Here is a 23,882-nt window from a genome sequence, read left to right as displayed (position 1 = left end):
ATCTAGCATTATGATTCCTCAACTTATATCTCCCAGTTAACCATCTCCCATCAGTGTACATTGCATAAATGTGAGATATTAAACTGAAGATTTCATTTCATTTCACTTTTTAGAACAGATTTGATAATAATCTTCTGATATCTTTCCATAAATTATCTCAAGTTAAATCGTGTAAAATGTACAAAATAAATTCAGTGACAGTGCATCTATCTAATTATTAAATTAGATGAGCTATGTAGCATGAATTAAGGTCATATGTAAGGAGGTTGTTTCAGTTTTGATCAGTGAATTGTTTTTTAACTTGTTATTTCAGAGGCTACTAAAACGTGTCATTTCAGTATACGTGGATATACTGTATAGGAAAATTTAGACATTTTTATCAATTAATATAATATTGATAAGGCTAATTTTGCCTTGTTGATATACCCTCCTCTGTATTAGGAAGAGCTTCGTCGGGTACATTTGAAACACAATCTTACCCAAATTTGAAGCACATCGTACCCAAGTTTGGAAGAGATGGAAAAGAAATTGATGTTTTACCAGTAAATCGTGATCGGAAATATCTAAGACTGAAGCCAGAAATGTATGACAAAAAAGTTTGGTGAAGAACCATGCTACGGCCTTACCGAATTTGTCAAAGGTGAGTTGTTCAGGATGATTGAGAATAATATTTATGAAGTTCAAGTCAATGGTACAGTGAGGAAGTAACATAGACATCGCATAAGATAGAAAATTCTACAATATTGTGAACATGCATAATGTGTTAAAATATAGTAGAAGTTGGTCTGTGTATGTATTACTATGTCAGATTGAAACCTAGTATATAACAACGCTATTTTGAGAATCAATAAGTTGTTAAAAAAATAAACAGGAATTGTAATGCTGTTTACGAAAAGCATTAGTTGTTTTATCTAGTACGGAAAGTTGTAAATAAGTCTCCAAATTTACAGTAAACATTAAGTTTGTAAGACAACATTACCCCTCTATAAACGAAAGTGAAGAAGATCACTTTTTTTTGGTTCCATCATAGGATAAAGCTATTGATCAGATTTTGATCACTTTTAACATCAACTTAAGTCTGAGGTTTCCGTCATGTTACTTCAGTTAAAATTGTCATGAGATAAATTGATCATAGAAGATCCTATTAAATTATTGGGAAAAAAATTTCAATCAACGATTTTCGTAGGTAGTGTCACGGAAAATAGGCAAAAATGGAAGTTGATTTTGGAAACCACCCCAGAGGAGAGGTCGAAAAGGGAAATTTTATTACCACTATATGTTTGTTTAGAACCGTTGCTCATATAACGACGTAATTTGGTATATGGGGGCTGTTTAGTTCAAAGAATGTTTTCGTGAATTCATTATGAAAGACACATAAGAAATAAATGCAGAAGGTAAGAGATGCAAAATTTTGTTCGCAGTAACACCCAAGAACATGAGCATTTGTTAGTGTTTCCGGATATTGTACTAAAATTATTGATTCGACAAGGTCACATTTTGACATCCACATCAGCTAGTCTCTAAAACGATTGTAGTACTAATATGTATATTAGTGCAGTACTAATATATATATTAGTATTTTCCCGATGTGTGCAGCGATATTGTTGCCTTCAGACAGACTTATTTCTTAAGATCACTAGGAACAATTACGATTGAAATACGAAAATGAATTAAAATATGTAAATTCTCTCCTGTAAGCAATAGACAAACCTTCGAATAAAATACACGTACAAGACAAAACCTAACTGTTGCCACTAATTGAATTTTATGAATAAACATATCTTATTTTGAACTCTGTATTTTATGTGAATGAATCAAATAACATATTTAGCATTTTTTTAAAACTGAAATTTGAATAATTTATCCCCAATAGATCATCAGTAATAATTACATTTAAATTATATATATCTTTTACCTTTAATATTCAGTAATTCATAACACTGTATAAAATTATTTCCTCGTTGTATGGTGGATTACTTAAATTGTCTTCTCCTTGCAATGTCTGAACTAGTTGATAGAAAACGTTTAAAAACTAAACGTTTAAACGGAGCAAATATCAAAATAGGGAAGTCGTTTAGGTTTAACGTATTCTGCAATACCAGATAAACTGAGTTGCCAACCAAACTTTTTTTTTTTTTTTTTTCAAGTGGTACTGCGTCAGAATATTAGGTATTTCTAGATATGCAATCTATATTTTAAACGAAAACTTGCAATACTACATTTAATATTCAAGTTACAACACAAGGATGCTATAGTGTCACAAGCACGCAACAAATTTTAAAGCGTTTAGAACAGTAATAACGCATGTGAGACAGACGGCACTGTGTCTATCCAAACTAACTTAATGTCGAATAAATGTCGAATACTGCAATCATGATACGATATTTCCAATGATTAGAAACAAAGTTACAATAAATTGAAAATTTAACTGTTTTTGAAAGACTTTCTTTCGAAAAGGTGCTTAGATAAATCACACAACCAATCACAAAGGTGATTTTTGAAAGATATAAAATCATAGGGCTTTACCCCAATTAGTACAATATGATATCTCAAACTGCTCTAGAAATATGGAAAACACGGGTAGATTGGTCAAGTGGCGATTTTGTGAAAAATAATAATAATAATAAAAATTGTTGTTGCGTTCCTTTGCTTCAATATTACATCAACAGATTTGATATTTGTAATTACAACAAATTTTCCCAGTTACGTAATTTTAAATAGTGTAGCAAACTTTACCAGTGTTTGAAAGTATTGATAAATTGAAGAAAATAGAACCCCGGAAAAATCTATTAACGCACTGTTATCTACGTAAAGTCACTTTGTCTGGGATTGAACTAGAAACCCTTTGCTTTTAAATGTGCACAGAGATAAACGTTTTCTGGCTTTTTAGTGGAAAAGGTCATTCTTTTAAAAACTACTACAAATTTTCAGTCAGAAATAATGGAGTTTGCGTTTCAGTTTCATTGAAATGCTGTGATTGACCTTGATTCCAGCCGCTGAAAGGGTTATTGCTAGGTTTAGAATTTTTAAGTGACACTTTTTCCTTATAGAGTAAAAACGAGTTTTCCGAAAGTACCTGAAGTGTCAAATGTTGCATGCTGTTGAGAATGGAGATAATTTTCCACCATCTTTAATCCATTTTTCGGACCTTTTATTTCCATAAAGTCCTCGTTTTCCTTTCCTTCCCTTTTTTTCTTCCTTTACTGCTGCTTTTTAAAATTTGCTGGTCACCGTGAATCGAGTGTGACAGAATCTTAACCCGTGAATCCAAATGACACAGGTGCGATTTTCAAATCTATCCCATCTACAAAGGTGTTCTGTCTTTCAATAAAAACGACTTTACATTTAACAACTTAGGGAGAGAGAATACATAGTTTATAGTATTTTATATTACAGAGGAGGTAAATTGCACCTTTATTATTCTCGTTTTCGCCTTATTTTAGTACCGTTTCCATTCCTTTTTTTCTATGAAAACTTGTCCTAAAAATTCTAAACCTGATTATAATTCAGTGACCAACAATAAAAAAATATTTAACCTCAGAGCTTTCCAAACTAGACGAAAAATTAGTACTAAGTGATAGGTGTAAATGAATACTGCAGTGTATAAAAGATCCTTCTTTGAGAACTTTTAGCCAGTTGCATTTGCTAGTTTATGCGTTATTACCATTTGAGAAGTTTCCAACGCCGCCTCAGAAAATGGAACGAATTATTATTCATGTACTTTATGAAGAACTTGTGTCTTTGAGTTTCTTAGGTCGCTTTGTAAACGCCAGTGAGCTTAGTTACATGTTGAAGAACTTCATACAAAATTTCCAAGTTCATATCAAGGGTTATGTTACATTTAACTGGAAACAGGATAAAATAGAAGGTAAAATCTAGAGAAAATGAAAAATGAAAAACAGCCTGTTTTCTTGCATGGTATGAGAAGATTTTATTAGGCTATGGAACGACTTTTCAAAATTACCGTTGACCAATTCCATTCTGAAAAACAGTTTACTACAAACTGAGCAAAACCCAGATATTTTTCTAGAAGAGTTAAAAAATAATGTAAAATCCTCTGATAAGGCAGCACATGAAGATCTTAGTAGTATTTCCAGAAATAAAAGTGGCCAAAATTGATAACCTCTTGGCAAACATACCAATTAATAAACACTGTGCAAATTGCAGAATCATCTTACTCAAAAAAGTTCTGGTATGTAATTGTTATGTTATCTATACTAAAGCGTTTTTCACAGTCGTTGGCACCCTTCAAAAACAAAGCACTTAACTCGATGTTACATCACCGCGCGCACGATTATTTGCTGATTGATGAAGAGGAAATTGTTTCGTCTGTTTCCCGCAATAATTTTGCTGCAACACGTGCATGTATTTCTGCCACTGCGATATGCGCGTTGCTCGTCTTACTCTTACACCGTCGCTGTGATATGGGGCAAATGTACGATCAGATTAAGACATTAAGTTTCTTCAAGTGAATTGAACAACGTTGATATCGTTTGATAAACTATTTGGCTTTCTTCTGCATTAACGGGTTTGCTTTATTTATGTTTAACAGAATTACCCGGAGCAACAGGTAACTTGCTGGCTTCCTTGGGCGACATCTTTAAGTTGTGGCGCACACTTTACGTATTTTGTCATTTGTTGTATCAGTTTTCTCTTACAATTTTGATTTTGGTTCAAGATTTCGATCCCTATAGAGACATACTTTGAGTCGGATCCTAAATGTTCTTACTATGCCTTAACAATACATTAATTACCATAATATATTGCATTTGTTGTGAACTATTTGCTTATGAAAGAATCAACAATTATGAGTCTCATTTTCAGTGTTGCTAATTTTTTTTTATAGTTATTTTTGTTTTTCACAAAGAATCGCTGTCAAGCAGTTCTGCCATTTCATGAAAATGGGCTAAGAAAGAGAAAGAAATTAGGTGTACTCGCTGTTCTTATTGAAGATATTAAGTTCCTTATAGTATTTCAGATCATTGTTTGATCTTTCATAATAAATGAGGAAGTAGTCAATTAAAAAAAAAAAAAAAAGAAAGAGAGAGAGAGTGGGAGAGAGTGAGGGGGATAGAGAGAAGTCAAAGAGGATAAAAACTTTCACTGATTCATTACGAAGTAATATGGAATATGGAATTAATTTTTTTAGTTATAATTCGTATATCGCCTTTTTAAAATGCGATCAGATTAAATGACCATTTAAGAGATGAAAAAAACTGAATATTCGGTGCCAGGATTAACAAAATATGCAAAGGAATTTTCAACATTTAAGAATTTTACAATATTGGATAGGAAGGTTCATAACTTTTGAGTCTTATTTTTTTCTAGCTGCAGCGAAATTAAGAGGAGGTACTATATGCATGTTAAATAATGTATCTTTATTTCTATGTAGAATCTAAAAAGTTTCTTGGAATTTGATGAATAAGATGTCGATAGAGTCTTCATACTCTCGTAACTGATATTTGTTTATAGCATAACTTTTCTGTTAGATATCAAATGAAAGAATAAATCACAAGGATTCAAAATATATTTTATAGATATTTTATTACATATAACAAAGGAAATAAAATAATAAATTCTCTGTTCAATAAATAAGTAAACTCAGTAGTTTTCAAGTTCTTGAAAAATGAACAATTGCTTGTTCCAAACACTTGCTCGCCTGTAATGGAAACGTACAAGGAGCTCAATTTTGAAATGAAATGAAATCTTTTGAGTTTACGTCCCACGCTTATGCGGGCTAGGCTAAAGATGGTGATGATGAAAAAAATGAATGAAATGGTGGAATGAAGAAAGTGGGAGGAAACTGAAGAACCCCGAGGAAACCCACGCACAAGGTGTTTGTCCACCACAAAGTTCACTTGGTGCGAGCTGGGATCGAACTAGAGATCCCATGCGCCAGAGGTGAACGATCTACCACTGAGCCACCACTGCCCCTCAAGAGCTCAATTTTGAATGGAAGTGGTGAGTACAACTGCACATATTTCTAGATCTTATAATTAACTCCTTTGCGGCTATATGATTCGCGTACGCATCATTGGACTGAAAACCCGCGGTCGATTTCCGGAAGGAGTTCAGATCGCTCGTTAGGCTGTAGGTCTCCATCTCATAAAGCCTTGCTATTGAAAGGGACGATAAACTTTAATCCATCCATCCAATCATAGATCTGCTAGTAGGGCCACTAAGTCATCATGTAATAGTGGCTCTGAATCCTAACATATTAGATTGATTCGTAGCTGAGTGAGGATAGTAAATTTTAGTTGTAATTTACACTGGTAGACGAAATTTAACGTTCTGCCCGTCATACTCGTGGTGCGTGTCTACGTTTACATAGTAGTACGAAGATTCAGGAGAGCAATGGCGTGCTCAAGAAGGTTTCAGGTTTTTAACTACTCTTGAGCAAGATACTATGCAGAAATAAACAATTACGATATTGAGATACTTATACTCACACTTGAAATTAGAACTTCAAAGGTTGAACCCCTTTCTCTTCAGAACTCCGGCGTACGCCATTGCAAATCAGAGAAAATGGTTCCTGATTCTCCTATCACAAGCCCATGCCATTTCATTTCTAAACTCTTTGTGCCCCCCCCCCCTTCCGTTTTTTCTTCTTTCCTTAGCACAAAATTGCATGTAACATTTTTTGTGTAATTAGTTGGCAACATTTCTGCACTGCAGTCTGCATTGTTTACAAAGGGTGCAAAGCTTCGTGAAAATCAGAATAGTGATCCTACTTACTTTTTTTTTTTTTTTTTAAACCAAACATTCCTACTTTTCTTGCTTTATTTATAAGTAGCTTGAATTTGTGAGCGCCTGAGCAGTAGCCATAGTGCCTTCCAAATTTATATTAATGTTTGAGAAGTAATATTAGTTACATTATTATAATAATTTAATTAAAGGACATAGAGCAGAAGGGATATAAGTACAGTTTTAGTAAAAGTTGAGTCAATTATAAAAATCCATAGTTAAACTTATTTGAATCCGATTAGCAGAAAAAAAATCGTCTGTAGTTGGAAATTGCTTTCCTAGTACTTATAAAATACTAAATGAGGAAACACTTTGTGATTTAGAATTAACGAATTTTGTCACGTTTCCTCAATACAGGATTTGCCATTTATTCCTTGGGCTCTAAGTCTCATGATTAAAAGTAACATTAATTAATATATACAATGAGTTACTTTATATAAAATTTGTAATTGATACACTGCTACTTTAATTTCAGCGTACTTGAATATTCCTGTGTTCCTCCGGTAAATAACCCATTCGACTCTCGAATTCGTGGTGTGGAAGAATGGGGACGGAAATGTACCTGGTGCCGTAGAAGTTTTAGTGATCGTTGGAAACTGATGAGGCACATGCGACGGCACACAGGAGAGAGGCCATTCTCTTGTCATTTATGTTCTAAAAGCTTTATGGATGACTGGACGTTAAAGAGACACATGCATTCACACACAGGAGAAAAACCATTTAAGTGTCCCTCGTGTTTGAAGAGGTACGCCCGCAAGGATAAGTTAGAGGCTCATATGTTGATGGTACACAATAAAACATACGTTGATGTTCGATAGGTGCAGCAGTTAGATAGCAATGATTTTTTGATGCTTCGTCTTTTATTTACTTGGCTGTACATCCACTCCGATGATGTAAAAAAAAAAAAAAATGAAATTATTGTAATAAATTACTTGAATAAATTAATAGTCCAACAATGAAGTTCATAGAAGTCTACCAGAAGATAAATTTTCTTTCACAAAACTGCAAATGCGATTGAATAACCTTTAAAAAAAAAGTGACTTTTACGTATTATTCACGCTATGTATTTAAGTATTTTTTTTAAAAAAAAAAAGAAAGTTTAACAAAGCAAAATATGTAATTTAAAAATTCAACTCTGCTTGGCGATACCAATGGTTATTAAACTCAGAATCTAAAATGTAGCTTCCGAATTACTTTCATGTGATATGACACTATATATCCCCTTAGTAATACAGTGAATTTTCAGTTCATTTTTTCAATATTACTTGAGTTTAACGAAAAAATGTAGAAAGATCAGACACAAATTGATTGAACTTGTCAGCTGAACAAAATGATATGATTGAGTGTAAGAACTCATGAGTCGTTTTCGAGAAAAATGGAGAAAAAATAATTAATTTGCAAAGCTAAAAATTGATGCTGTACGAGAACTATGGTACTTACTTAGGTAAAACTGATATTGAAACATACTCCCGTAAGCTCTTTATTATGACACTAACAGTACAGGATATTGTAAATGAAAAATAGCCTAATGTTATCATTAACTATTAAATTTTAATATTTGTTTATAACCAAAATATTGTCCAAGGATAAGACTTGATTAGAGACGAAACTTTTTCGCTAATGCGATATGTGCGAAACGTTAAAAAAAAGTGCGTGTATGTTTCAGGAAGCCTCAAACTTTTTGTTTCAAAGCTAAAAATCATGTTTATATTATCGCGAATTTTTGAGAAATTCGACATTACTTGCGATAAGTGCTAATGAAAACGAAAAAATGGAATTCTTACTAATTGTTGTTAATAATCACTTAAAAGCGCATTTCCAATATTATTTAACTAAAAAATCGTTGATTTTACCGAATATGCTGCTGCAGAGTTAATTAAAAAGGACAGTGCTTCTCACCAGGTTAAAGTTGAAGCAAAGTTGAAAACCTGCGTATCAAAAGTATTGATGAAGCTGCAAAATTACACACAACCAAGTGACGACAATTCTGTGTGGAGAGTTTACGAAAAGCTCTGCGAGTTATTTGATTCAGAAATTGTTTCATTTCATAAAGATATAGACGTCATCAAAACTGAACTGTTGTTTAAATCGTTGACTGTGTTTTGTGGTGAAAATGTTCATGGTCTGTTGGTTCTTACCGTGACCACAAATCTTTTGCTATCAGCTCGTTACGTCCAATATGCTTGCCAGTCTCGAATGCTAATGCTGAGAGATTCTTTTCCAAGTATAACATGATTGTTACTGACAGGAGAACAAACTTAAAATGAGAATTGGTAGTGTCGTGCTGCATGTTATCCTTAAACGAACATTGAGGTTAGAGAAAGTGTTTAAATTTTTGCGTTAATTTCTATATTTCAGTGAATACATTAGCTGGAATGTGCATCTAATCAAGGTATATCCTCATTTACACCTTACTACACCTACATTAGGTACACCTTACTACCAAAAGTAAACTGTTTACAAGTACCATATTTTTGTTTAAAAAAGAACTTATGCTACGTTTAAAAAAATAAGTGTGAAAATTGTGATAATTAATGCTACAAAATATCAAAATGGTTGCGAAAAAGTTTCGTCTCTATACATGATAGATCACATCGAGCTGAATAAAATAAATGCCTGAAGATAAATTCTCATGTGTAATATTTGAGAAAATCGAAAAACAACTTTTGTGGCGCTAAAGTATATGTTGTTTCTTTCCAATAACAATTGAAAGTTGTCATTTCACTAGAAGAAATTTTTGTTTGTATATGTACTGTACATGTATCAAAATACTCTGTTAATTAGCAGGTTGTTGTTTGTCTTTTCCTAACAGTAACACATACTCATTATGCACATACTGCTTGGAATAATGTCAACACAAATTAACTCCATAAAAAATTTTTAGTATGTAAATAAATTTAGTAATACATTACTTCAGTCATATAAGTAAATTTTCATTAAGTAACTAGCTGAACCTGCGCTCTCTATACAGCGCATCATTCACATATGAGCATGAATCTCCTTGTTATTCTTCACATCTGTACATGTCCCGTTACAGACTCAAGTGAAAGACGTCTTGATAAAAATCAGCAAGAGATACCGTAAAGGGGAGATTTTTTCGATTATTTTTTCAATATCTCGCACCGTTTGCAAGATTTGAGCCTACTTCCGGTTGTAGTTTTTAATTCATGTATGATCAGTGTTTTCTTCTTGCATGCAATATGTAATAAGCAAATACATTACACACACAGTTAGTTATAATGTTAGTGATATATGGTGTTCATTGGGCAAAACACTCCAAACAATAAAGATTCAACTTAGACTGGGGAAATGGTTATCCTTTGTTTTTCATTCCAATTTGGCCATGAAAGGAACGCCTGAAGGATATGTAACCCCTATATACAATGATGTGGTATTGGAATGTATATTGCGTAGGATATAATGCTTTACCTTTTTATTTTTTTTAATTTTTTTTTTAATTTCAACACTTGCAGTGTACCCGTAAAAATGTAATAAAGAAATAATGGTCACGGTTTTTTAAGTATTCAATTAGAACTGGCCAATCTACGCAAAATTTGCAATCGATCAATGAAAACGCGATCTTTTTACAGCCTCTAGTTTCCGAGATCTCATTGTCGAAAGGACTGGCTACAAATATATAAACGTTCACAAACGTATAGTTTAAAAGATGGCAGCACAATTCAATTGCATTGCATTTGGAGAAGGCTTATTGAAATACAAAGGCTTTGAACAATAGTTTTAAAACAAACTTTATGTATAAAAAAGATGTATTTAAATAATTTATTTAAAGTACACACACTTTAAAATATTGTCTGTGTTAAACGTGAAATCGCAAATAAATGTAAATCAAAGATTTGAAATCCAAAGTTAGAGGTTGGAGTTCAGGCGTTTATATAGCTTTCGTAGTATTTTAATAGATAGATATATGTCTAACGTGAAGTACATTCGCAATATATCTTGAGCAGCCATATTTGTGTGTGTGTATGAAAGATATTTTCTGCATTTAACTCTGAATTTTATAAGACCAAGTTAACAAAATGCATACTACTGTAATGTCTATGCATTATATTTTATTGCATCAGTTTGGAGGGCCACTCAATTTGTGCATATAACCTATAAGGTTTTTGTGACAATATTTTGTTTCTGTTATTTATTTATTTATTTGTTGAAAGTTACAAGTTGCAACGATAACGTTTGTGTATATTTAGTTATAGGACAATAAAGACAATAGTCCGGTACATTATAATAACAAATCTTATGGCCTGACCTGTTTAAACTTGTTTTATTTATTCTGTTAAAGATGTGATAAGTGAGGAAGCTATAAGTGATTGAAGTATTTTTAATTTTTGCAATGAATGATAAGTATTTATTTATTTATTTATTTTGCACCTATTACAGGGCATAAACCCCAATTACAATAGGCTTACAAAAAGTGAAATATAAAAATTTCGTAAAGAACAAAAATACATAGATTCAAACAAAATAAGTAAATAAAAGTTACAATAAGAGAAAAAAAAAGGAGAGAATTGCATATCTTCTTTACAAGTTATCTCCATTAACATGGGATTTCATAATCCAAAATAATAATATAAATACATACATTCACATGCACATACATACACACATACACACATACACATATATAGATTCATACAAACATACATACACACACACATATATACATATATATACATGTATACATATAAGTACATATGCATACATACACATACAAACATACATACATATACATAGAGTATTTCTAAGAAGAACAGAGAATGTGTTAATCTATACTAAAACTAAATGAAATCATAATGATTAACTAGCGAGTCTAGGATATTATACGCAAAAATTCATATAAATGTAAAACCTAAAAAGAAAACATCATATTGTTTATTACCCTTGGAACCACCAGGACATTTCATTATAAAACAATAACATCATCTATTCAAGGATTGCAGAGTCAATATTCTATTTGTTTCATTAAACTCGACCAAATTTGATAATTTTCTTTACTATGTTGATATACATGAGAAAAGGCATCGCAAAATCGACATCTGTATTCATTTTTATAATATTATTATATCTTTTACATAATCTAATTACAGGAGAATTTGAATGAGCTACTGAATATGATCTTTTACAGCAAAACGGAGGTCTCATTCGTAGAGATTTCTTGTTGATATTAAAATAAAACAATTTGAGAAACTCTGGATTATCGATTATTCCATTTACAGACTTATGGAGGAAAACAAGTTCCATAAAATGCCTTCTATCACACAAAGATATGAAGGCAAACTTTTTTAGCAACGCTGAATAAGATACATTTTCTTTGTACGATGATCTTTTATATGTTTTATAGTACAAGTATCTCAAAAATTTATTTTGTACTCTTTCAATTTTCTTATTGATAGACTTATAAAAAGGTGTCCAAATTATAGATGCATACTCCAACTTACTACGAATGAGACTATTAAATAAAATCTTAAGCGCTTGCATATTTGTAAATTCTTTCGTACTTCTGATTAAAAATCCCAATGATTTATATCCGTCATTTATTATTTTTAAAATGTGTGTATTAAAGCACAATTTATTGTCTAACCTTACACCCAGATCGTTTACTTCTTTAACTCTTTGAATAGCTTCTTTGTTCAGCGTATACTCAAACTGGAGTGGATTATGTTTTCTAGAAAAAGTTATAACTAAACACTTCTTCACATTAAAATGTAGTTTATTTAAAATGCTCCACCTATAACACTCATCCAAATCCTCCTGCAATTGCAAAGCATCATTGTGGGTCTTTATTTCCTTATACAATTTCATATCGTCCGCAAACATTAAACAATTAGAATGTTTTATTACTGCCGGCAGGTCATTAATAAACAACAAAAAGAGCAGAGGTCCAAGGTTCGATCCTTGAGGTATGCCAGAATTAACTTCGTACAATTGGGAACTGACTTGATTAAATATCACAAATTGTTTACGGCCTTTTAAGTACGATGAAATTAATATTAAAAGGTTATCTGATAAACCAAAAGCTGATAACTTTTTAAGCAATATGTCATGATCTAATTTATCAAAGGCTTTAGCGAAATCTGTGTAGATGGCATCTACATTATTCTTGCTATCAAGTGAATCAGAGAGATATTGAATAAAATTAATTAAGTTAGTTACTGTAGATCTCCTGGAATAAAATCCATGCTGGTATATAGATAAATAAGATTTCACATGATTATATATTTTAGCATAAAGAATCTGTTCAAATATTTTAGACGGAGTAGAAATTAATGATATCGGTCTATAGTTTTCAACTTCAGATGGATTACCTTTTTTGTGAATTGGACGGATTTTACTAATCTTCCAAGTTTCAGGGAAAACTTGTGTTCTTAATATAAGATTATAAATATAACACAATGGTTTCATCAATACTTCGCCACAGCCTTTGAATATATAAACTGGTATTAAATCAGGTCCCGAGGATTTTGATGGTTTCAACTTTCTAATTGCTTTTACATAATCCTCTTCAGTAACAAAATTTATATTCAAGTATTGGGATACCTTCAAGTTAACCGAATCGGTTATATTATAATTAGCAGGATCTTGAGAATATACACTTTTAAAGTATTCAGCAAAACCATTGGAAATACAATTGTTGGTATCTAGAGATTGTTTTCGATAGGTCATATTACTAGTTGCTAATTTATTTTCTTTTTTGTTGTTGATAAAGTTCCAAAAGGTTTTCGGATTTGTATTTATCATATTTTCAGTTTGAAAAATATACGATTTATGTGTCTTATCCATAATACTTTTTAATTTTCTACGCAATTCCTTAAATTTGTTTAGATTATAATCTGAATGCAGTTTAGTTTTCTATAATATTCTTTCTCTTTTAAAATATTAATTATTTCTGTAGTAAACCAGCATGGATATGAATGTTTCTTATGCAACGTCCTCTTTGAAACATATGTATCAATAATATTGTTGAAAATATTATAGAAACAATGTAGAGCATTATTAACATCCTTATTTATAATTAGTCTATTCCAATTTTCCCTCTGTAGTCCCTTGTATAAGTTATAAAAGTATTAACGTAATACAAAGTTTAAGAGTATCAAAAATAGTTATTTCAATAAGTTAAACTATCGTGATAAGTTGTGGTGATTATTAAAGTAATTTTAGTCGAACTGGGACCGCAATATTTAAGTATATATGTGTGTTACGAAATACATGTGTTACGCGTGGTAACAATGTTCTTACTCATTACATGCATTTACATAAATAATAACTTTCTTTGTGAATCCCTTTGATGTATCAAATATTTCAACAAATTATATTTACAAAGCTGTTGAAGGCAATGTATGTCCTCCATATTGGGGAATGTTGAGCTAGCAGAAAAAAAAGTGTTCTTTATTTCTTGTCTTCGATGAAGGTACGTTAATTTTAATTTCATTAAAGAACTTTAGACGATCAAATTTGTTATATAATAATTTATGAGTAACTAGAACGTAATTGACCATTTTGCGGGTTTCTAATGATGGCATTTTATAACTCGTTAATAGATTGGAATAGTGTGTAAATTTCTGATACAAATGTGTTCGTGTATATCTGAGAAATTTATTTTGGATTCGTTCAACTTGCTAATACTGTTTGTGAGTGTGTTGATTCCGTACCTTTGATGCATATTCTAATTTCGTCCTGACGTACGTAAAATATCGAATAGTTTTGAAGTTCTTTTCTATCCTTTTAATAAATTATACTTTATAGCCTTCTGCTATTTAATCAATTTGGTGATCAAAGCATAATTGACAGTCAAACTCAACACCAATAATTTGCATTGTTCCCGTTCTTAACCTTTCCATTTATGGGTTGAACAGGATTTGCTTCGATTTATGTCTGATGAAAGTCATCAACTTACATTATTTTAATATTCCTGCAATAACTGCAATCTGCCACTGGCGTTATTTCTTTGTTAAGCTAAAGATCACAAGCATAAAGCAGCTTGTGAAAGTTAGTTACGTCTGGAAGATCATTGATAAACAGATTAAACAACGGAAGCCCCAGATTGGATCCTTGAGGAATTCAGAAATTTTGTCATAGCTATTTCAAATGCATTCTTTGTATTCAACTAATTGGTTGCAATTTCCTTTATATGTTTCAAATAACTTGACAGTAATTGTAGAAATATGGAGTGAGTTTAGTTTGCAAACTAAAATATTGTGATCAACAGTGTGAAGCACTTTGGTAAAATCAGTATAGAAAATATCCTTCATCGAGTTTATTTGCTTTAAATTAACTTACTCTTGAAGGATGAGTAGTAGTTCAAAGGCAAGGTAGAAATCCATATTGGAATTCTAATAAGGCGTGCTGAAATGTTTGAACATATATGTATATATTAATCGTCAATAAACATTTTCTTGACATTTACATTATTTCATTCATAGTTATTAAATTAATATGTTAGCAACCAAGCCGATATTAATTTATATGTTCATAAAAGTGTATAATTAACTAGAATGTGAGAAGTTAAATAACTATATTTGTCTCTTTCGAGCAAATGAAAGAAGTTGTTCTGGAAGATTACGTAAAATATTCGAATCCATATCATGGTCGATACTGTGGTCGATAAATGGTCGAATCCATATCATAGTGTTGTTTTTGAATACTTGATATGTTCTTGAAGTGTTCATAGATGAACACACGACTTCCAAATGGACCACGTTTATCAAAACATGTCATCATCCGCCTAAATATTTGCATATTCTTGTTTGAATCCGTTGAGATCACCTGAAGTAGTATTAACAGTTACAGTTCAATGTATGTTTTTAAAAATGGCAGATCCTAGCACCGGACGCTAAATATATATGTAATGAAAAAGGATAATGAGGCTTCAGAAGTTCATAATTTCGAAAACATTGCTTCGTTATGGATGTGAGCAGTGAAGATTAAAATCTCTTACCACAACAGAAGTAACTGAAAAAGGAAATTAAATGCTATTGCAGGAAATATCGCCTTAGAATTATGCATGATAGACTAATCTACGGTAAGATGCTGTGACTGGAAATCAAATATAAAACGGAATGTAACTCAAGCTCATTTCCAGAGAAATCGAACTGATTCTTTGCGTGATTTGTAACCACAGATGAAATATGGGTGCACGCTCACATCAGGAATAAAGCAGTCAGCGTAATTACGATTTCCATCTGCAAAGAACCCATAGTCATCGTATGTAAGGTCACGGAATAGATCATGGCGTAGTTTCTAGGGATGCTAAAAGCATCCTACTGATACCACCCTGGTGATAAACCATTACGGGAGATTATCATACTTTTTTTAATGCCTAAATTGTGAAACAGTTCGTAAGAGTGATTGATTCATTCAAGGAGAAATCATCCGTCAGTACAATGCTCTGCTCAATGCATGTGTCATAACAATGACAAAAAGTAATGAATTACTTCCCTAAGTACAGAATGTCTTCCCTAAGCTGGATCTTCTGTAATGGACGTAGTTTTATATCAGATGAGGAACTGAAAACGTTAGTTGAGGACAGGCGTAGAGGAATTAAACGTTCGCGGTGGTATAAATGATTTATATAACATCGTTGGACACCCAAATAGTGTAAATACTGTAACCGACTGTTTCCTAAACTTGCTTCTAATCCCTATATTGAATGACAATTTAAACCAATTGGTTTCGAACTGGTCCTGAGTTTGAGCTTCGTAAGGACAATCTGTAATTGTGGCCAAATTTCCAATTATTTCTTACCCGTGATTCGAAATGTCAAAAATTTTTACATGCAATATAATACTACTACGGAACACCTCCAGTCATACTGAGAAACAAATACATTACCTCGACAACGAAGATTTATTGGTAATTCAAGTTAAAAATAAAATAAAATATAAAAAATAACACAGCACACAAATTTTCATAAAACTTACTGGTCACATCAAAACAATAATAAAAAAATATTTAGCTACTTTCTATAAAATGCCCTATTTATTGTGATTCATTTATAAAATTTTACATTTTCATACCTTTCCACACTGCTTCAAGGGAGAAAAGGAATAGCAGCTCCAAGAAATTATCTCCTGGCGAAGATGCTGTTAAGAATATTCCTTAAGATGGTATTTACTTCTGAATTCACTGTACACCATAACTCTAATCATTATATTATAATCCAATCTTAGGATGAAGTTTTCGGCGCACAAATAATATTTTATAGAAAAGGACAACCAGTCGAAATTGCTTATTCGAGTTATAAAGTTGGCAACGCTGTTTCATCTATGGCAACACTGTTTGTGGTTTTCGATAGGCATTTTGTTCTCATTATGTTGAGCACCTTTTGCTTTGATTGCTTTAGCGGTTTTCAAGATATTTACTTAAAACATATATATTTCCATGTTATATAATTTTTTGGACGTTCAAATGTTGGAGCCCGATATTTCTATCCTTCTGGTCCATACCACCTTAAAATTTTGCTCACTTTCATTTCTCGTGATGCTCTATCTGATATGCTATGTGGCAATCAGATTTGAGCGATAACTTGTGGGATTTTCTTTGTTAATAAGGCTTGAACTCACTGGCGTCAGTGGGACTTGCACTCATTTGCACTCAAGCTCACATCCTTCATAAAGGCTTGCACTTACTCGGGCTCGGCCTCACATTTTTCAGGAGGCTCGCAGTCACTGGCCTCCTTGGAGCTCTCGCTCAGTGATTCCTTTCGGGTACACACTTACTTGTGCTCATGCTCCTAAAGTCAGTGGGATTGAGCTTACTGGCATCAGTGAGGCCTGCTCATTTGTACTCAGGCCCACCCTTACTCGGTCGCAGTCTCAGATCATTCAATGAGGCTCACATTCACTAGGCTCCTTCTAGCTTGCGCTCTCTAATTCCTTTCGAGTACGCGCTTACTTGGGCTTTGGCTCACTAATCTCAATTGTATTCGTGCATACTCACGCAGGCTTACTTCTGTCAACTGGGCTCGAGCTCACTACCATCAATGGAACTCGACCTCAGTGACACCAGTGGGGCTTACACTCGTATGGACTTTGGTTCATTATCTTTAGTGGCACTCGCGTTTACTCCGGCTTGGGCACACATCCCTTAATGAGGCTTGCAGTCACTAGCTTCCTATCGCTCACGCTCAGTAACTTCGTTCGGACACATGGCTTCATGAATTTACAGTATAGGCACATCCTCCATTTTATAACGTCCTTGCCCAAGACCCATATTAGAGTTTTCATTTCAGTATCACACCATTGACATACTATGATATATTTGCTATATAACAAATAAAGAATTTTTGTTGTACGCTTTATTCGTACAATGAATTAAAACTACCCCCCCCCCCAAAAAAAAAAAATCCCCACAGCAGCAACAAATCGATTCTCTGACATAGAAATGGACAAAGTTCAACATTGCATTGCTTTTATATTGGGCCAAACGGGTTCGACTCGGTATGCATCGGTCTGAATCGGCTCGAGTCAGCGCTGATGATTTCGCGCTGACGAAAGCAACTTTGATTATGGGTCAACCTCTTTTTATGCCTCACTGTGAAAAGGCCCATGATAATCCGTTTACCTGACGTTACACTGATTGTATCTTGTATGCGACTCTCTAGATGAATACATTTCGAAATTGGTCTTGTATGCTGAACCTTGACTTATCAGCAAATAGAAATCTGCTGAACAGAGTTCAGCCACGATATTGATATCCCAAATGGTGTGTTCTTTGCACTAGGGTCATAAGACTGCAAATTACCTTGCAATAATAATAATAATAATAATAATAATAATAATAATAATAATAATAATAATAATAATAATAATAATAATAAAAGTTTATCATGAATTTTCCGAAAGTTTGTTCTATGACTACGGGGCCACCCACTAGTTATGCTAGGTAGCAGCTTTTACGTGACATTTATCAGATCTTGCGATACATCATCTGTTCTTTAAAACTGATTTTATAAGTTTGTTCTTTTGTGGTACATTCATAAATCTAGATATTTCTGCTTATGTTATTTGCTCAATTTCAGAGAAGTGTCCAAATACTGTTACCGAAGCATAACAACGTCAACCAAGCATCACTAGGAAAAAACAATATAACAACATAGTACTGTAGCCTGTTAGGGCTCATTTTCTGCCCCTGGGTACTCATTTTAGTGGTACATTAGACTAACCCATCTAAGTTTTGGCTTAGCTATCTTGGCCCACCCCCGAAATTTTGGGAAGCTCACATAGGACCACCCACTTAAATTCTGAAAATTATCAAAATTTAACAATTTGGTGTGATAGTATAGGACCGTGGTATGTACCTTTGTACGCTCGGATGGTCCATCTCGTTCCTTTTTTGGCTTAAAAAAATGCCAAAAACTCAAATTCCGGAGGTTTTAACCTATTTTTCTCTTTGATGAGACTTTATTAACTTCTATATTCATATGGACGAATACATAGGTTAATTCCTTTTCATAAGATGGGTGCATTGACGCTACCCTTTAAAATTTTGAAAGGAAACATAGGATCCCCCTTTAAATTGGGAAATCGTGCAAAAAAAAAAAAAAAAAAAAAAATTTGGTAAGTATTCTCTAGGATTCAAATATATATATTTTGTAAATTTGGGTAGTCCATCTTGTTCTCTTTTAAGGGTATGATATTGCCGAAAATATAAAATTTGAGCATTTTGACTTATTATATTTTATCCCCTTTGTTGAGGGTTTGTCACGTTATATGGTTATTATAGTCAAGTATAAGGAACCATTGTCTTTTATAAGACATAGATACATTAGTTCATTCTTCTAAATTTTTAGGACGAGTACATTGGCCAATTTCATAAATTTGGGAATTGTTAAACAAAATTTGGTAAATGTTCTCGAAGATTCGAATATATATATTTCAGTAGATCTCGTTAGTCTTTCTTGTTCTCTTTTATAAGTAAAAATAGTCAAAAATTCAGAATTTGGGCGTTTGAGGCCAATTATATCCCCTTTAATGAAGTTTTGTAGTATGTACTTATATAGATGAATACAAGAAAAAATTCTCTTTCACAGGACATAGGTACATCGATGTTTTGTTTTTAAACTTTAGGAAGAGATACATTTGCACACCTTTTAAATTTGGGAATTTCGAAAAATATACATTCGTAAATGTTCTGTAGGACTTGAATATGTACTTCTGTAAATTTGATTGGTCCTCTCCTCCACTTCTATGGGTACAGAATTGTCCAAAATATATTGTTGAAAGAAATACTTTATATTCGGCGAATAATTTTAAATGTAGGCAGAAAAATTGAGTTAGCATGAGATGGGAATTTTCAGTGTTGTGCTCATTGTTCACTAAGATGATCATACGGATGAACATAGCATTCCGTTGTCTTTCCGTAGACGAATACCTCGAGACACTTCTTAAATTCAGTAGGAATACATTTGAGCCATTCTTAAATTTTGGAATTGTAAAAATAAATGATACTTAATCTCTAAAACTCGGATAAAATCAGATGGTTATTTCAAAGGTAAAAAAATTGCCAAAATTCAAATATGAAGATTTTGACCTAATATATCATCTTAACATACATCATCGTTGGTTTGAAAATTTTGTTTCAAAATTTCGGTTTTGAGACTATTTGAAAATGTTGGTATCGAAATTTAATTTCGAAAGCTTTATAATCCTGATTTGAAAAATTTTAGTTAATGATTTTGAATTAATTACATAAAATTTTGTTTGGAACAATTTTGTTTGAATTTTTCAAGTTTGAAAATTGTTTGCACTTGTTCAAAAGTTCTTAAAATTTTGCTTAAAAGTTTCAGTACCTGAAAATTTGTAACTCACTGAAATTTACAAGTGTAAGAAAAGAATCGGAAAAATTAGAATACAGAATTCGGGCAACACAGTTTATAAGAATTTAATCATCATAATGCAATAGTAGTAGGCCCCGGCGTATGGCTCGCCGAGTCAGCAAAAATTTTTGTGACGTCATAGGTCAAAGGTCAATGACCTTGGCCCTGGGTCAATGACCTAGGGGTACATAGGACCACCCCCTCTAAATTTTGGCAGGGGTACCATGGCCCACCCCCCTAAATTTTGGCAGGGGTACATAGGACCACCCCCCTTAAATTTTGGAAATTGCCAAATCTAAAAATTTGGTATGGTAGCCTAGGACCACAGTATGTACCTCTATCAGTATTGGGTGTCTATGTCGTTCCCTTTCATGGGTAAAAAATTGCCAAAAATTCAAATTTCGGGGGGTTTTGACCTAATTTATCCCCTTTGATGAGGTGTTATTAGCTTATATGGTTATATGGGCGTATACAGGGCTCCATTACCTTTTATAAGACATGGAGATATTAATGCACCCCTTGAAAAATTTGGGAGGGGTACCTTGGCCCACCCCTTAAATTTTGGAAATTGACCAATTTAAACATTGAGTATTATAGTATAGGACCCTAATATGTATTATGATAAATTTGGGTGGTCCACCTCGTTCCCTTTTAGGGTACAAAATTGCCAAAAATATAAACGTAAGCAATACGTTATACCACGTGTTTGGTTTTTGGTCGATTTTATCCCCTTTGATGAGGTGTTATTATCCTATATAGTTAGGGGTCAATTCCCTTTCATAAGATATGGGTATATTTGTGCACCCCGGGAGGGATACCTTGGCCCACCCCTTAAATTTTGGAAATTGCCCAATTTCAACATTTGGTATTGTAGTACTGGACCCTAACATGTATTATGATAAATTTGGGTGGTCCACCTCATTCCCTTTTAGGGGTACAAAATTGCCAAAATATAAACGTAAGCAATACGTTGTACCACGTGTTTGGTATTTGGTACATTTTATCCCCCTTTGATGAGGTCCTATTACCTTATATGGTTATATGGTCATGTATAGGGGTTCATTATCTATCATAAGACATGGGTACATTGATGCACCCCGGGAGGGGTACCTTGGCCCACCCCTTCATTTTTGGAAAATGCCCAATTTAAACATTTGGTATTATAGTACAGGACCTCAATATGTATCATGATAAATTTGGATGGTCCACATCGTTCCCTTTTAGGGGTTACAAAATTGCCAAAATTGTACCACGTGTTTGGTTTTTGGTCCATTTTATCCCCTTTGATGAGATTCTATGATTACAGGAGTCCATTTCCTATCATATTGTTGCACCCTTCTTAAATTTTGGCAATGGGGGTCCACTGAAATTGTCCAATTTAAGCATAGTACAGGACCTCAATATGTTTCGGTGGTCCTATTGTCAAAATTTTAAGTACAACCACGTGTTCGGTTACTGACTCAATTTATCCTATTTGATAAGGTATGGACGGGTATCCCCTTTTCAATTTGGTATGACCCTTTGGGTGTAGTACAGTCACGTGATCGATGATTTGGTTTTGATGCGCGACGAGGTCCCTGGTCAAAGTTCTCTAGGAATTAGGTGGAAACTTTGCCCAGGGTTCTCGTCTTATATCGCACAGTTCTTTAGGAGAATCTGATAACGTTGTATGTGGAATGGACAATAAAAACACATAGATAGGCATAAATTGTATTTTATTCATATTTTTGGTTTCTTCTTTTTCTTTCTTATTGACAATGTTTGTATATTGAGCTGGGTTTCTTCAATAGACCGCCTCCTCTTCTTGATTGTAATGATTTGTTTCCATGTTTTGCAGCATAGCACCCGTTTGCAAAGCTTCGTATTGTGAATTCTGTAAAAAAGAACGAGGAAAATGATTAGTATAGAAATAGATGATGATAAAACAAATACACTTACAATGATAAATATGATAAAATTACCTGGAATGTATATTGCAGCAGTCTACGATCATTAACCGTGGGTATTGTTGTGAACAAATATTGAATTTCACGCAGATTTTCCTTGGGCTTTACAGCACAAATAAAAATAAGCATAATAGCCACATACGGATGAACCAAGACTTTGCATTTGGCTATTATTATATTTATAGTACATACAATGGAGTTTTAAGAATGCAACATGGTGTGGTACATAAGGAGGAAGGCCATAGCTGTCAAAATATTCTCCAACACCGCGATTATCAATATAAATTGCAATCCAATGGCTTCCTAGTTTTGTAGATGGATCTGTATTTACAATGATTGCCAGAGGAAGAGAAATCCGTGAGGGCAACTCATCACTTGCAAATACCCCGGTAAAATGATTTCTGAATAATGGACTACCGTTTAAAGCACTAGCTAATTGTAATGTATTCAACATCGTGAATGAAAATGAGACATAACATATACGTACCTTGTAATTTAAAAGTCCAGGATAATGTTGCGCTGGTGGTCGATCTCTAGGAGTGAGGAAAACTCTCCATACACAATACAGTTTGCAGGTGCTGCTAATTTCTCTTGGAAATGAACTTCCAATCGGATGGCTCCATGTCGTTGTAAATTCCAATAGTGACAATCTCCAGCAGAAGAATCGGGAGTTAGGTCAAATACAAACAATGTATATCCATTCTTGTAGTCGGCTCTTGAAATTGTATTTCCAGTATTGGTAAAATGTATGCCAGAGCCTGAGAACAATGTGTGGTACGATGAAATGTAGAGATTTTCTTCAAAGTTGGGTTGCAATGGTTTTGAAGGTACAGCTTTTCCATCCACGTACAATGTAAAGAAATTAATGTTTAGATGTTGAAATTCAAATGGATTGGTGGTAATAGTTCCACTGGATGCTTCATTCGATGTAAATCCTACAATAATACGATTTGGCAATGTTCCCATAAACAGGTTATCAATAGTTTTGGATTGTATATCCTTCGGGATGGTAAATGATTTCATTTGAACCCTTGTCAGAGGATACTTTGCCGGTGTAGATTGTAAAATTTTATTGTGTGCCAATTTGACACTGGGGCTGATGCTGACTTTTTTCACCTGCAACGATGCATCTAGAATATTGATTTTTGCATTGACACCACTTTCACCGGCCATGAGACAAAAGTTTGGCTTTGCAGGAATAAGTTTCACACGTAATTCCACTCCATGAATTAAAAATTTATCTTGATTAAAAATGTCACAATGATGTCCAATCATATCGAATTTCATACTTTGTTTTGTCAGTTCATAGCGTTGTTGAAATCCTTTGTTCTCACTTGTGGTTGCGTTCATATGACCAGCCG

The 23,882-nt window shown here is 33.2% G+C and overlaps 1 protein-coding gene across 16 annotated transcripts in view; it reads left to right on the top strand.

Annotated features, from left to right (window-relative positions):
* The window catches only part of LOC145680674 (uncharacterized), a 573,261-nt gene that overhangs the window by 134,996 nt on the left and 414,383 nt on the right, over nucleotides 1-23,882 (top strand). For 2 of the 16 annotated variants that reach the window (XM_081751515.1, XM_081751536.1), the window contains exon 4: nucleotides 7,220-7,659. The exons of the other annotated variants lie outside the window; for them this stretch is intronic. In XM_081751515.1, the coding sequence (XP_081607641.1) occupies nucleotides 7,220-7,562 (343 nt within the window). In that variant the 3' untranslated portion in view covers nucleotides 7,563-7,659. Of the gene's footprint in view, nucleotides 1-7,219; nucleotides 7,660-23,882 lie in introns of those variants that run through there. 16 annotated transcript variants of the gene reach the window in all.

Source organism: Thermobia domestica, chromosome 3, assembly GCF_964235325.1.
Source record: "Thermobia domestica chromosome 3, izTheDome1.hap1.1, whole genome shotgun sequence".
Taxonomy (NCBI): Eukaryota; Metazoa; Arthropoda; class Insecta; order Zygentoma; family Lepismatidae; genus Thermobia; species Thermobia domestica.
The sequence above is the reverse complement of the archived record's forward strand: the minus strand, read 5'-3'. Positions and strand labels throughout refer to the sequence as shown.